Here is a 16,054-nt window from a genome sequence, read left to right on the forward strand (position 1 = left end):
TATATATATATATATATAATATCAAGATGGGCTTACAAATCCAAACTGGCTGTGTGTGTGTGTGTGTCTGTGTGTGTGTGTGTGTGTGTGTGTGGCATCGCAGAGATTGAACTACTGAAGACAGTAATTACTCACTCAGCTAAACTGTTCTCACTCTACAAGACTGCTTTCATTCTGAAAGACTGTTCTCATTAAGTTCACCTAAAACACACTGCAGCTTCTCCTTGTTAGTAAATTTCTTAATTATGTCAAATGTGTTATATTAGTAAATAATTCTATTTAAAGCTGATTGAATTATGCACATCCAGTTAGAAAGTGCAGCTGTGTCTCTGTCTTGCTACTTATGCAATTACCAATTACTGTATATTTCATGATATGTACGATTATGTTCCCTAACTAAAGGTTGTTCCACTTTTCCCGGAGCTTGTTTGTTTTGTTTGACTTCTTAATTGTTGTCAGTGTGGTGTGTCCTTTTGCTTTTTAGGAAATGTTAATATTGCTTTAATATCTCACAGTAAAGAAATCATAAGTTAGTTATGGTGCTTTTAATTATTCAATTTTCTAAGTTCTCATTCTCATTCTCATTCTCTACTAAAAATTCTTTGCATTGTTACGTATGTATTTGAGTTTAATTAAATTGTTGAATTGGTTGTTTTTTAAAAACATTTTTTGTAGTAACCATGCCAATCTGAAGTCAGTGTTCTCTAATTTTCACCAGTATCTGGACTTAACCCAGGGGCTAAAGTGCTAGATCTTATTTACACAATCATGCCTGGCACATCCTGGGTCAAGCTCCACCCCCACTACAGCTACTCAGACCACATCTCTCTGATGCTATAAAGACTGCTAATCAGACGTGCCAAACCGGACCAGAGGCAAGTGAGAACCTGGCCACCAGAAGCTATCTCTGCTCTTCAGGACTGTTTTTAGAACAGTGACTGGCAGATGCAGCTACTTCCAGTGACTCCATCAACCTGGAGAAGTATACAGAATCAGTGACTGGCTACATCAACAAGTGCATTGATGATGTTTACTGTCCCCAAACTCATCACAACACACCCCAACAAGAAGGCATGGATGACTGCAGAGGTGAGCGTGCTGCTGAGAAGGCTTTCAAGTCAGTGAATAAGGCAAGCCTCAGGATAGCTAGAGGTGTGGCAGGCCATCACCAACAACAAGACAGTGAACGTTTTTATGCTTATTTGATTTGACTATTTTGTGGAATTTTTAAATTAATAGCTTTGTTTGTAGTCTAAAATGAAAAAAACCCAGCCATTTTTGTCAATTGTCCTTGTGTTTCTACCCTTTGGAAATTAAATGCTGATCTAATTCCTGGAAACACCAGGTGTCTTTGTGCAATAAATGCTCCAAAGCTGGGAATGTTTTTTTTTCTAGTTCAAGTTGAAAGAAGCTTCTAAAGTGTCACAAAGCATCGGGGAGGGTGGTGGGCATCATTAGTGAGCCCTACCAGCTCACCTTAAACATTCTAACAATCTGCCTGTCTCTTCTATAAATGACCAGGGGTGTTCGTAAGGCAGTTTTAGGGGGTCTTTAGGCTCACATGCCTCTCCTCATATAAATTTCCTTTATTAGTTTAAATCATCAAGATTTACAATCTACTGTGTTATAAAAGAAGAAGGCAGATTTGTTTAGTTTGCGTTTGTTGTAAGTGGATGGACATGAGGCAGGGGAATTCCATAGACATCTGCATAATTGTACGATTAAGATGTAAACAAAATCGTGAGTTTTGATTGAAAACCGGTAGATGGTACAGTCCCAAAAAATCACCTTAAGCACATTTTCCAACCATATAAATTCATTCTCTATGCTCTGAACTCTCGCACTGCTGCCTACCTTGCGGGGCTCAGCAGCAGCAGCAGCATGCTACAGAGTACGGCGGGTGGTGAAGTAAGCAAAGCGGTGTTATAGGAGAAACATAGAGTCATAGCTCCAACAAAGTGGCTCTAGAGCACCGAGTCAGGGGCTGAAGAGAATAACAGACTTCAAAAACCAACCCTCCAGGATAGTGTGTGCAGACGTGTCTCTAGCGGATGAACTGAACACCTTCTATGTTCGCTTGGAGGCTTCACCCCGCTAGCAGAGTAATAAGCACTAGTGCCATCAGTGCGGTCAGCTTGCATGGATCATATTAGAGGATGGAGCCTGATCATCATCATGGTGGAAGACATGATGAAAGCTTTAAGGAGAGTGAATACCAGGAAGGTGACGGGATCAGACGGAATCAGCAGTCGAGTCCTCAAAGCCTGCGTTTTTCAGCTTGGTCTGGTGTTTGCTGAAATACTTAACATCTTCCTGACATTTGGAATCGTTCCAACATGCTTTAAACAGTCAGTCATCATCACTGTCCCAAGGAAACCCAGGCCAGACAGCCTTAACAGCTATCACCCAGTAACCCTCACATCATTCATGATAAAGTAATCAGAGACTTCATCTCCTCTTCACAGCCAGTCTCCATGGATCCACCACAGTTTGCATGCTGCCCCAACCACTGTACACATGATGTCATCACACACCTATCCCTTCATGCAACACTGTCCCACTGAACACTAAAAATGCTGTTTGTTGACTAAAGCTCAGCTTTTAACACAATTATTCGCTCCAAACCCCACACCAAGTTGGCAGATCTGGGACTTTATTTATCGCTATGTCACTGGATCTCCAACTTCCTGACAGACAGACCACAAGCTGTGCAGGTAAGAAAATACATCTCACCAATACTCAACCTCAGCACTGGGGCCCCTTTGGGCTGTGTCCTGAGCCCCCTGCTGTATTCACTGTACACATATGACTGCTTGGCCACTTACAGCTTTACCACCATTGTCAAGATCGCTGACAATATTGTTGTAGTAGGTCTGACCTCTGACAATGATGAGAGGGCCTACCTGGAGGAGATTAAACACCTGATGAAACTGGTGTCAGGATGATAATCTCTTCCTTAGAATCAACTAGACTAAGGATCTGATAGGTCACTACAGAAGTAGGAGAGGAGCTACCATCCTGTATGCATAAATGAAGCTGCAGTGGAAATAATGGACAGTTTCAAATACCTTGGAGTTTTGAATCTCACAGGACCACCTCACACACACACACACCCATCACACACAGGACTCTGCACTAAACATTGACCACTCATAATATATTTATACTACTCTGCTCTTTATTTATACAGCTCTGTTGCACAGCTTTATGTTGCTCTTGCACATTTTGCACCTTGCACTTTACTCCCAGCAATGCCATGTGTACCATTTCATAATGTCTTCTGTGTATCCTTAGTTTCTAGTGTATATTTCATAAATGGACATTTTGTTAGATTTTTACTGTACAACACTGTTCTTTTATTTGGCTGCTGTTTCTCAGAACCGTATTACTTCATGTGAGCAGGCAGTTATGCAAGCATTTCACCGCTAGTTCCCGTGTATCACTGTGTATGTGATGAATAAAACTTTAAAACACTGAAACATATTTGAGCTCTAGTCATGGCAACCCCTGGTTCCCATCACCACCACTGTAAATATATCTGAACCATTTCACACCAAATCAATTAGCACTGATAAAAGACTTTCCACTATTAGTGTCATCTACATCATTAGATTTGAATTTCCTTCTTTATTATTGATATTATTATCGTTACGATCTCAGTTTCCATTCTGCTGCATCTCATTTGGTTCCCCTAAATCACCTGAACTGTCCTCATCCTCCCTCTCATATACTGTATTCTCGGTCATGTTCTGGCCTGTCCTGCCTCTCTGTCCCCTCTCCTCTCGATGGTCACTATTGTATAGGTCATTGGAGCTTGAAGCTGAAGTTACTGGTTGTCTGAAAGAATAAAGTGAGTGAGTTAAACAGAGGCTGAGTTAGAGGGAGCTCTTTCTCTTTGTTCTGTTTTTCAGCAGTGGCGATTATTTCTCTCCGGTTACAGCGAGACTGGCAAGTTTCCTTGTTCCTTGTTCGGTAATGAACTCTAAAACATGCTCTGAAAACACTAAAACCTCCTTAACACTCATTTATAACACTTCGGTGATGTCACATCTACCACAATTCTGGTAGAACTTTCGAATATATTTCGTCACTATTATTTCTTTATTTAGTAAGTTCTTGGTCTGTGCACAACCCTGAAAGAGTGGGTTCATCTGCTATGCACGTTCCCGACTGGCTAAAGCAATTGATGTAACATGATAATGTGAGACATGATTGGCTGGAGTCAGCAAATGATTGATGGTAGCCCTGCACACCCACTGGGTTTCTGCTGTTCTTCTCCAGAACAGGTGGATGCAGTGAGGGAGAAGCCAAAAGTAGGTTTTGCCTGGTAAAGTTTGTGCAGACGGATTTCAGAGAGGAAGAGCGTTTTGAGTTCACTTGGTAAGAATAACTTACGGCAATGAGGAACATCTGCATGTAGTCTAAATCCAGAACTTTTTACAAAACGGTGGCTTCATGAAACAGGTAGAGACAAAGATGATGCGAGATGGTTAGAGAGCAAAAGATGTATTTATGTGAAAAATACTGTAAACTGAATGTTAAACATGCACATGTATAGTCACGTTTAGCGGTCATAGTTATGTGGTTCGTCTGAATTCAGAGTGCATTGCTGTTTATGTGGGATTTTACATAATACCATTGAGGGCGTGTTCAAATGCAGTAGCGCTGCTTGACCATGAGAGGATTCAAATAAACCTTATGGTAACATGTGGCTTTAGACCTTTTTTACTTAGTCCTGCTTCTGTTTATTATACCGAAGAAGAATGTTAGTAATAGTAATAGTAATATTCTCTATGATAGCCATTCCTAATTGTCTATCTGACTAAATTATATAATTATATAATACTTTCTAATAAATTGCATTGTGTTGTTTCATGCTGTAGTTCACTCATTGAAGAACGAATGTTTGTTCAGAGGGGTCAGCATCTACAATCCATCTGAATTTCTTTGAAGAGGAACACCTCCATGATGGAGTTCCATAACTCTAGTAGTCGAGGAGAACCCTCTGTCCCAAAGTGAGTAACTTTACAGCAGCACAGAACATAAAGAAAGAGAAAACATGAGTTCCCCTGTTGTGTCTGTGGTCCACTCATTCCCAATGATCTCAGTATTTCTGTTCATTAGTAAAGCTGTTTTATTTTAAGGTCTGGTGTGCTGCACAAATATTCAGTTTTCCACTTGTGTTAAATGAGTTTTAATAAATAATGTAATTATTCAACACTTTACTCTCATCACGGACAAACTGGAGCATCTCCAGGCCCCAACTGTGAGCCTAGGAAGAGGCTCTCATACACATATCTGGCTATGCTGATGAACATTCTCCTAATATAATTACTCATTTATCTTCATCTCCCAATGAATCTATTTATCTATTTTCAAATAGATGCTAATAATTATTCTTGATGAATTCAAATTATGGGCAGTTCAGTAGGCAGTTCATCAGTAAGCAAGAATTTTTAAACCTGCCTTTCTCAATGACCAGGCTGTGGTCACTGAGTCTGTAATTGGTGAAGACCCTTCTCTGCCTTATATTTTTGGACAATAACAAGATATTCAGCCAAATCTGTTTTGTGTTTAAGGGCCAGAAAGCAGTTCAGTTTCTTTCATGACTGAATTTGGTGTTTTGAGTTTTCCAGGTGTTTCTGCTTTTTTTAATAATTTGGTTATCCCTGATTTTTTTCAATGTTCATGATTAGTGGGAATCTGCCTATTTCAGCCTGATGTTTGTCCAATCTTGTGACAAAGATGAGCGACTGGACCCCAGACTTCACTACCACACAGCACAATGGGCAAGATTATACTGTCAAAGATCTTTAATCAGATTCTAATTTGATATTCACTGCCAGACCAAAGATCCCTGAGACACTACTCTTTAGTTCCAGGTAACCATAGGAAGGCTTGTGGAGTTGCCTGTGCTGTGCAGTGTGTAACATCACATGGGTTTCTGGTGGGTGCGGTGTTGCTGGTCATTGTTCTGGTAGGTGCAGTGCTGTTGGTTGTGATACCTCCTGGGTGCAGTGTTGCTGCTCGTGGTTCTAGTGAATGCAGTGTTGCTGGTAATGGTTCTGCTAGGTGCAGTGCTGTTGGTTGTGGTCCTCCTGGGTGCAGTGTTGCTGATCGTGGTTCTGGTGAATGCAGTGTTGCTGGTCATGTTTCTGCTAGGTGCAGTGCTGTTGGTTGTGGTCCTCCTGGGTGCAGTGTTGCTGATCGTGGTTCTGGTGAATGCAGTGTTGCTGGTCATGTTTCTGCTAGGTGCAGTGCTGTTGGTTGTGATCCTCCTGGGTGCAGTATCGCTGGGTGTGTATTCTGTGAAGTTCTGCTGGGTGTTGCAGTGTTTGGTGGTGCTCTCCTCTGTCTGCCTCTCTTGACTTGCACTTTGTTCTCTTACTAGAAATCTGTGTGACTAATCACTAATGACATGGGGTGCTGCTTGTATTCCAGCTGCCCTCTGGCTGGATAAGTTGTTAGGAACCAGTTCATAGCTGCTCTCATATGGTAACATTCAAGCATTGTTTATATCTACAGGCACATGGTCATATAGGTGTTCAGTTGTTAGTGTTGGGAGATGTGCAGATTTCTGAGCTATCTGTATTACTTCCAACCTTCCAAAGATTTTCCCACACAAATACAGCTCCTTACCGATATATAACTGCTGTCGTAACAAAACATCGTATCTCCATATTTGTCATTTTTACGTTTTTGACATCATTTGAAAGAAATCACCATCCTATAAATTGTGTGTAAATTTCATGAAGAATGGACCAAAATAAATTATTCAAAATGACTTGGAAAGACGTCTGGTTCCACTGACTTACGTTAAAAGTGGATTATGTTTTTTCCTTCTCCTGTAAAGTTCTAATTATGGAGATACGAGATTTTGTTCCGACAGCAATGATATACTATGTAATGTTATCTGGTGCACCCAGTTGTTTAGGGTAGAGCTGTTTATGTGCTGCTTGGGCTGTGGGGCACCAGAATTTTCCTACTCTGCATTGTGAACATCTATGTTTAAGAAATATACTACCACTTGAGTCAAGTAGAGCTGTGGGAGGCAGTAGACGTCAGACTGGCGTGCAGCATTTTGTGCGGTGCACAACAGGAGGGCATAACAAGAGGGGAATGAACTTGGGGCTGGTTCTCTCTGCGGGGAATTGGAGGGGTGGATGTCTGGCTCTGTTTCTGTGGAGAGCTAGAGAGGCGGAGCTCTGGCTCCCTCTGTGACCACTGGAGGGGTGGGGCTCTGTCCCACTCTGTAACATGCTGGAGGGGTGGAACTCTGGCTCCCTCTGTGGAGCACTGGAGAGACATAGCTCTTTATAACTGTCCTCTGAATGTAATTGGGATCTTATCAAGTCCTCTTTTTAGAGTCTTGATTTCTCTTTAGTGTGAATTTTCCTCCATTTGTCTGATTTTATGAGTCTGTTTTCTTGTTTTCTTTCATTTCCTTTAACTAGGGAGAGGCAGTCTTCCCCAGTTCTGCGTGGGACATGGCTGGTAGCAGTTGTGTCTGGTAGAACAGTGGGGCGGTTGTGTGCAGGGCTCAGACACACACTAGGTGTGCTGTCACTGTAGAGTGACCTCATAGTTTTACTACAACTCATTTTAAAGTGCTTATTGTCAGCAGAATGCCAAACATCAGAGTGCTCTGTGTATTTTTTTCTATTTTCTATTCTCTCTTGTATTTTTTCTATTTGCTCCCACTGTTGGCTTCTTCTGGGTAGCTGAAGCTCTGTCCACTGTCTTGTTTGAGTAATATAACTCACAGAGGTTCTCAGGAAGTTTCTGCCTGAAATAATTGAGGTTTAGCAGTGCTGAAAATGTTTACAACCACAACTCCCCTGACCTGACAATACAATGATTGCAATAATATTTTACAGTTTTCCATTTAAAAGACTGGGTCATTTTTCATTTCACTGTAATTTGCTTTCTCAATAGATATATCTTATAGTGTATAATATCACTATACATATCACTGCTGCTCCAATCAAGTTTCACACATACATTAAAAAGTTTTAGCTGAAAAACTGGAAAGTCTCTCATACTCTGAACACATTCTACCAAGTCCTGGCTTTAGTATTAGTAGTGTTGGTGTGGATATTCATAAAACATTCGTTTTTGACATGCTTGGTTATTTTCATTATGTCATTATGTGTTCATTGTACTGTTGAAATGTCCAGTTTTTATTCCAGTTTATCTCATTTTTATTTTTATTTTATAACTCATCACATATTTCTCCAGAAAGCAAGTGAAAAAGTATCCTTAATGTAATGCATTCCTTCAATATCTTGAGGCTTCAGAAGTCCACAGCAGACTCCCCAGAACCCAGCTGTGTGTCTCTGAAGAGCAGCAACTCCTCCAGGTTGAATCCTCCTAACTTTAGTTGTGGAAGAATTGGTACTGACCCAAGGTGAGACACAAGCACAAAATTAGCCAGACTATGCACCAGGTAAACCAATTTTTGACTTTAATGAGTGTATAGCTTTTTGATTTGATATATTGTCTCGTCAACTTGTTATCAGACGTCAGAATTCCAGAGCAGACTCTGTGTCCAGCTGTGTATCTGTGAAGAGCAGCGACTCCATGTTCAGTCCTCCTGGTTTCAGTATCAGAGGAACTGGTACTGACCCAAGGTAAGACACAGTCACAGTTTAATCACTGTAAGACTGAACCTGCTCAGTGTGTGAAACTAAAGCACTGGAATATATTTTATTTCACTACTTACTACACCAGATAAGAGCGAGAATTGCAGTGAATCAGTGAAAATTTTATCCTGATTTATGAATCCTTTCTGTCACATCCACCTTCATTTTTAATTTGCTTCTATTAGCTGGAAGAGGGATGATCCAGGTGATGATGTTGTGCACAGAGTCTTAGTGAGACGCAAGAGCAGCATGAAGAACAAGTTTGAGAGCATATTTGAGGGAATCAAAACACAAGAGAATAAAACCTTCTTGAACAGGATTTACACACAACTGTACATCATAGAGGGGGAGAGTGAAGGAGTAAATGAAGAACATGAGGTTCTACAGATGGAGAAAACCTTCAGGAAACAACTACAAGATACCCCAATCAACTACTTTGATATCTTTAAACCTGTAGAAGTTCCTAAAGGAGAAATGGAAGAACAGAACATTAGAGATGTGATAGCTAATACTGCCAGAGAAAAAGAAAGAAAAGAAGATGAAGAACCAAAACAGCTCCGAACTGTCCTGACTAAAGGCTTCGCTGGCATTGGGAAAACTGTCACTGTGCAGAAGTTCATTCTGGACTGGGCTGAAGGAAAAGCCAATCAGGATGTTGATTTCATGTTTGTGCTTCCATTCCGGGAGCTGAATCTGATTAAAGATGACCAGTTCAGTCTTCATAAACTTCTGTCTGATTTCCATCCTGAACTTAAAGATCTAGACCCAAAAAAATATGATTCATACAAAGTTGTGTTTATCTTTGATGGACTGGATGAAAGCAGAATTCCACTGAGCTTTTCACAGGGTGAGAAAATATCTGACATAACAATGAACTCATCAGTGGGGATGTTGATGACCAACCTCATCAAAGGAGATCTGCTGCCTTCTTCTCACATCTGGATAACCACTCGACCAACAGCAGCCAGCCAGATCCCTCCTCAGTACATCAATCGTGTGACAGAAATTCAGGGATTCAATGACCCACAGAAGGAGGAATACTTCAGGAAGAGAATCAGTGATGAAGACCAAGCCAAGAAAATCATCTCACACATTAAGACAGTAAAGAGCCTCCACATCATGTGCCACATTCCAGTCTTCTGCTGGATCTCAGCCACTGTTCTTCAGCAGATGATAAACCAGAGTAATACAGAAATTCCCAAAACTCTGACTGAAATGTACACACACTTCCTGCTGACTCAGATGAATATGAAGAATGAGAAGTATGAGGGAAACGTTAAGAGTGATCCAGTGAAACTTCTGGAGTCCAACAGAAAGATGATTCTGAAACTGGCTAAACTGGCTTTCAAACAGCTGATCAAGGGCAATGTGATGTTCTATGAAGAGGACCTGAGAGATTGATGTATCCGAGGCTTCAGTGTACTCTGGGATATGCACTGAGATCTTTAAGGAGGAATCTGTGCTTTACCAGAGGAAGGTCTACTGCTTTGTGCATCTGAGCTTTCAGGAGTTCCTGGCTGCTTTCCATATGTTTTACTCCTATATGAGCAAAAGTGTGGAAGAACTGCAATTTTTTCTGATGGCTGAGCTACTGAGAGGAGCAGTACATAAAGCCTTAGAGAGTGAGAATGGACACCTGGATCTTTTTCTTCGATTACTTTTGGGCCTCTCAGTGGACTCCAATCAGAAACTTCTGCAAGGCTTATTAGCACGCCCAGAGAGCAGCTCAGAGAGTATCACCAAAACAGTGCAGCACATCAAACGCCTCATAAAAACAGAGGATCTTCCTGCTGAGAGATCCATCAACCTGTTCCTCTGCCTGACTGAAGTGAATGACCACTCTCTCTCCAGAGAGATTCAGGAGTATCTAAAATCACAGAAAAACACAGGAACCAAACTCTCTGCTGCTCACTGCTCAGCAATAGCTTACATGCTGGAGATCTCAGACGAGATTCTGGATGAGCTGGACCCAAAGAAGTTCAACACATAAGAGGAGGGTTACAGGAGACTGGTTTTGGCTGCAAGCAACTGCAGAAAGGCTCTGTAAGTGTCAATGAATGAATGCAAATGAATTTCACTTCTGTTAGTTTTTGAATACTGTTGGCTAAAAAAAGCAACCCTCTTTCCAAAAAAGTTGTGGTGATGTGCGAAATAAAATTAAACAAAATGCAGTAACGTGCAAATCATTTAAGCCCTATGTTTAATAGAAAATAGTACAAAAACAACATATCAAATGTTGAAACTAAGAAATGTCATTGTTTTTTGAGAAGTATGTGCCCCATTTGAAGTTAATGCCAGCAACACATTCCAAAAAAGTTTGGAATGGGGCAACAAAAGACTGCTAATGTTGTGCACGGCTTAAAATCTTGCACTGTATTAAAAACAGGCATGATTCTGTGGGGGAAATCACTTCATGGGCTCAGACACACTTCTGAAATAAACCTATCTATGAAAAGAATTATTTTAATTAGTAATTATTATCATTTATTAGCAGATGCTCAATATTTCATATGTGAATTTTTATTTAATGACTTAATTCTAAAAAAGGATATGGACTCAATATTACTTTGGGATAACTTTTTTTCAAAATCATTCTTGGGTTTACTTATGACATTACAGCCCCATACTAAATAACTTTAAGCATTTTGTAGTTTGTGGCAATATTTTCTATCTAGATGTTGATGCTCTGCCTGCCGTTACAAATACTTGAATGTATTCAGATTATGTGATGGACTACGACTGAATATATTTTAAATGTATTTTCCAAATGAATCATTCAAATGTATTTTTGCCATGTATGAAAATGGTCAAAAATGCATTTGTAAAATATATTTCCTAAATGTGTTTCTCACATATATTTGTGCAATGTATGAACATTCCTTTATTTTTATTTATTATATTTTTAAATTGCATATAGTTTTAACAAAGGTTACAGATAATCAAACTGCATTTTCACAGCACATGAATACTTACACTACTTAACTTTGCCATGCTAGATGTTTATTTGCTAGTACAGAAAATTAGGACACTGGAATACAAATTTGTTTCAAAAGATATTCCAAACAAAATAGTGCATGTAAGTATGTTGAATATTTCATACATTTTAGATAATTCTAACATTTAAAAGGATTTTTTGCAATAATTAAGTTCTTGCAAGGTCAAATTCAGTTCACACAAATAAGAGTTTGTATCTTTTTTATGAAACAATTTGAACTAATATGAATTCAGTTTGTGAATGTATTAATTGAACTGCCAAAAGTAAAAAAAATCTATAATTATCATGAAGTCATTGTTTCATGCTGAAAATACATTCTTAAAATTACATCTGTAAATGTTCAAAGGTAATTTTGGAATTGTTTAACCTCATTTGAACTCTCCTTTTGTTTTTAAGCTCCTTTGCAAATTCTTCTTTCTCTATATCATAATAATGGTTTCATTTATTCTTATTTTACAGACTATCAAGCTGCAGTCTTGGAGTCAAATGTTGTGAAAATCTGAAATCAGTTTTACTAGCAGAAAACTCCTCCCTGAAAGAGCTGGACCTCAGTAATAATGACCTGCAGGACTCCGGAGTGGAGCTACTCTCTGCGGGACTGAAGAGCTCACACTGTAAACTTAAGATACTCAGGTCAGCTTTCTGTTAATCAATTTCTGACTGATAAATGCTGTACAGTGGAAAAGATTGGTAAAAAATGTCAAAAATGTATCTGTAGCTAATAAGCTCAATCTCACATAGAAAATAATGAGAGAAAAATGTATAGCATTAGGAAACAAAACCAGCTTATCAAAAATAGTTTTTATCCAAACTGTGTCACAATTATTGAAATCTCAATAAATTGAAATTGTATTTTTACATTGTACATGCCAAAATATCAGCAAGCAGCCATCTCCTATTGTGCTTACTGAGAGTGGAGAACACAGAGTGACAAAATTCTGAGTTTTGACAGTTTAGCATTCAGTACATATTACTGCTTTCTAACAGCTAGTTTCAGCCTCAAACATCCATGTACAAGCATACATGGAGAATCTGAGCCTGGGCTACCCCTTTAACAGCTGCAGTACTGTGTGTTTCCATCCATCCATCCATCCATTTTCTAAGCCGCTTCTCCGTCAGGGGCGCGGGGGGATGCTGGAGCCTATCCCAGCAGTCTCCGGGCGGAAGGCAGGATACACCCTGGACAGGTCGCCAGTTGTGTGTTTCCTTCTTTGACAAAAACATTAAATGAAAGCTCTGGTGGATTATACAGTTAAAAAATGATAAAACTTATGGTTTTTAAATATGACATTTACAGCATTTGTCAGATGCTCTCATCCAGAGTGACTTACAATTGGACCCTCATTGGTATAGTGTAGGGTGCTTACTCAGGCAGAAAACTGAACCCCACTCTACAGCATGGCAGTCAGAGGTATTAACCTGCTTGTCCAAAATTTTAATCTACTTTTTGATTTTATGTTCTTTGAAATCATTTAAAGTAATACCAACTTTTTATATTCATAAAATATTTGCTGTTTCTGTATCAAGATAACTGCAAGAATATTGATTTTTGTTATCTCTCTCTCTCTCTGCAGATTATCTGGTTGTATGATCACAGAAACAGGCTGTTGTTCTCTGGCATCAGCTCTGAGTTCAAACCCCTCACACCTGATAGAACTGGATCTGACCTACAACCACCCAGGAGAGGCAGGAGTGAAGCTGCTTTGTGCTAGACTGGAGGATCCACAATGTGCACTCAGCACTCTCATGTATGAACAACTGTGTGTGTAATCATGTACTCCTTTACTTTTGAAAGGCTCCTCAGCTTATTGACAGTTTATGTAGTATCTATTGAACACTAATTATATAAAGTGTTAGATTATTTTTGTGGTGTTCTGCATGACTTTAGGGTGAGTTGGGAAATTAATATCTTAACGATTGCCCAGGTGTTTACATTCCAATGCTAGGAAGAGCAAACACCTGTGTGTTATACATGTGGAGATTTGTATCCATTCTTGTAAGGTGAAGGTGCTGCTGCTATTTATGGAAAATGGAAAGTGAATAATCAGTCATTAATCTCTGGATTGGGACATTCTTGACTCAGCACCTCTCTTCACCCAAATGTGCAGAACTTCTTCCCAAATCAGATGAAATGACAACAAAGTCGATCATTGACTTTTGTCCGAAGGAGGTCTTATTAACATCCTTGTGTTCGAACTTGGTTTTCGTTATGGACAATCCATGCTTGGCACAGAAGTGCAATAACAATTCACCTTTCGGGTTTAGATCGGGCAGGTTGTTCTTCCCAATCACACCTCTCCAGGTCTCCCAGTAAGACTATGGAGTCTGTAGATGGGACCCTTTTCAGAACCCCCCCTATTTGCTCTAAGAAGGTTGAATACTCTGACCTGTTGTTTGGTGCATAAGCACAGACAACAGTCCAAATTTTCCTCCCTGTGATTTTAATTCGCATTGAGGTGACCCTCTCGTCCACTGGGACAAACTCCAATTGGACGGCCACCAGCTAGGGACTCATCAGTATCCTCACACCTGCCGAGTGCCTCTCACCCCGTGCAACCCCTGAGTACGAGAGGGACCAACCCCCGTCCAGGAGTTTGGTTCCAGAACCTACACTGTGGGTGAAGGTGAGTCCAACTATATCTAATTGGTACCTCTCAACCTCCTGCACAAGCTCCAGTTCCTCCCCCCACCAGTGAGGTTACATTCCACATACCAAGACCCAGTTTCTGCCTCAGGGGCCTAGGCCTCCAAGGGTCTCCCATTGCTTATACGGCACTGCACCGCTCCCCCATGCTGGACCTTGTGGGTGGTGGGCCCACATGGTTTCCCCATGTTGCCTCTTCACGCTGAGCCAGGCTGTGTTATGTGGGCTGCCCAGCCACAAGGTGCTCGCTACCCCCAGGTCTACCAGGAGCATATTGCTCCCATTGACTTGGCTCTGAAGATCCCTAGACCACACAAGCCCCTCCGCCCTGACAAGGCCCTGATCCAGGAGGGGAGAGGAAAGTGAGAATATTTAAATGAATATATTAATGTGTGTGTGTGTGTGTGTGTTTAGATTGGAACATGGAGGTGAGACCAGAATGAAACCAGGACTGAAGAAATGTAAGTACACACACACACACACACACACACACAAACCTGCCTTCCATTCCTTGTGAGGACTTCCACAGGTTGATACTTGTATTACCATAAACAAATAATGCCACACTAAACCTAACCTCAGTTTCCAATTCTAAACATGACATTAACCTTAACCTGTGTCCAAAAAGCATTTCTTTCTGCTTTTTTAGTTTTACCAAAATTTCATGCTGTCCTGTCATTGTGAAGATATGTAGTCCTCAAAAGGACAGCAAAATGCATGCTTACACATACAGAGAGGTACTCATATACACATACAGAAACACACACACACAGAAATATAGTTTGTATTTCTGTGTTTAAATATACTTGAGCTGTTGTTCTTGGTGAAGATTATGCAATGTCTAAAATATTTGATATAGACATGTCTATGGGAGAAAAACACTGACACTACTTTTCTTCAAATAAGAAACTAAATACTCATTTTATTAATTAATTAGTTTATTTATTAATTTATTTCTGTTAGATTTCTGTCAGCTGACTCTGGATCCCAACACAGCACATCCTCATTTCAGTCTGTCTGACAGCAACAGATTGGTGATGCACAGTGGTAAAGTCCAGCCTTACTCTGATCATCCAGAGAGATTTGACTGGTGGGCTCAGGTGTTGTGTAAAGAGAGTGTGAGTGGACGCTGTTACTGGGAGGTTGAGTGGAGCAGTCGGGGACAGGGGTGGCTGTACGTATCGGTCTCATATAAAGGGATCTGCAGAAAAGGACGGGGTCACGACGGTGTGTTTGGACGCAACAGTCAGTCCTGGAGTCTGGAATGTTCTCCCACTCTCTCGTTCTGGCACAACAGCATTCAGACTGTGCTCTCAGGTCCATCGTCCTCCAGAATAGGAGTGTATGTGGATCACAGTGCAGGAACGTTGGCCTTCTACGGCATCTCTGACACAGTGACCCTCCTGCACACGGTCCACACCACATTCACACAGCCACTCTATGCCGGGTTCTTTGTTGGTGAAGCTGACTATTCTGTAAGGTTGTTTGATAAGTAATGATTTATGTGTTGAATATGATGGTTACCGTAGATACATGAAGATTATTACTTCCACTGTAGACTTAATTTAAATTGTCTGCTTTCCTTTTTAAGATTCATTGTGTTAACCATCTATTCTTCATGGTTATATGTATCCATTGGTTTTCTTATACTCAAGAGATGATCATTTTAGAATAGCATGTCTCTCTCCGACTAAATGGTAATTATGGTTCGTCATGCTGTAACCACAAAGTAATTAGTTGTACAAAAAGAACAGCAAATCATACAGTGAACCA

General features: G+C 40.3%; 1 protein-coding gene and 1 pseudogene across 1 annotated transcript; both read left to right on the forward strand.

The window, feature by feature from the left end:
- The first annotated feature begins 8,526 nt into the window (after nt 1-8,526).
- LOC119261550 lies at nt 8,527-10,689 on the forward strand (annotated as a pseudogene).
- Nucleotides 10,690-14,425: 3,736 nt separating this feature from the next.
- LOC108411891 (stonustoxin subunit beta-like) lies at nt 14,426-15,777 on the forward strand. The gene is made up of 2 exons (XM_037543754.1): nt 14,426-14,742; nt 15,245-15,777. Exons 1-2 carry the CDS (start codon nt 14,658-14,660, stop codon nt 15,775-15,777), a joined length of 618 nt encoding a protein of 205 aa, XP_037399651.1. The 5' UTR covers nt 14,426-14,657.
- Nucleotides 15,778-16,054: the final 277 nt, after the last annotated feature.

Source organism: Pygocentrus nattereri, chromosome 12 (assembly GCF_015220715.1).
Source record: "Pygocentrus nattereri isolate fPygNat1 chromosome 12, fPygNat1.pri, whole genome shotgun sequence".
Classification (NCBI taxonomy): domain Eukaryota; kingdom Metazoa; phylum Chordata; class Actinopteri; order Characiformes; family Serrasalmidae; genus Pygocentrus; species Pygocentrus nattereri.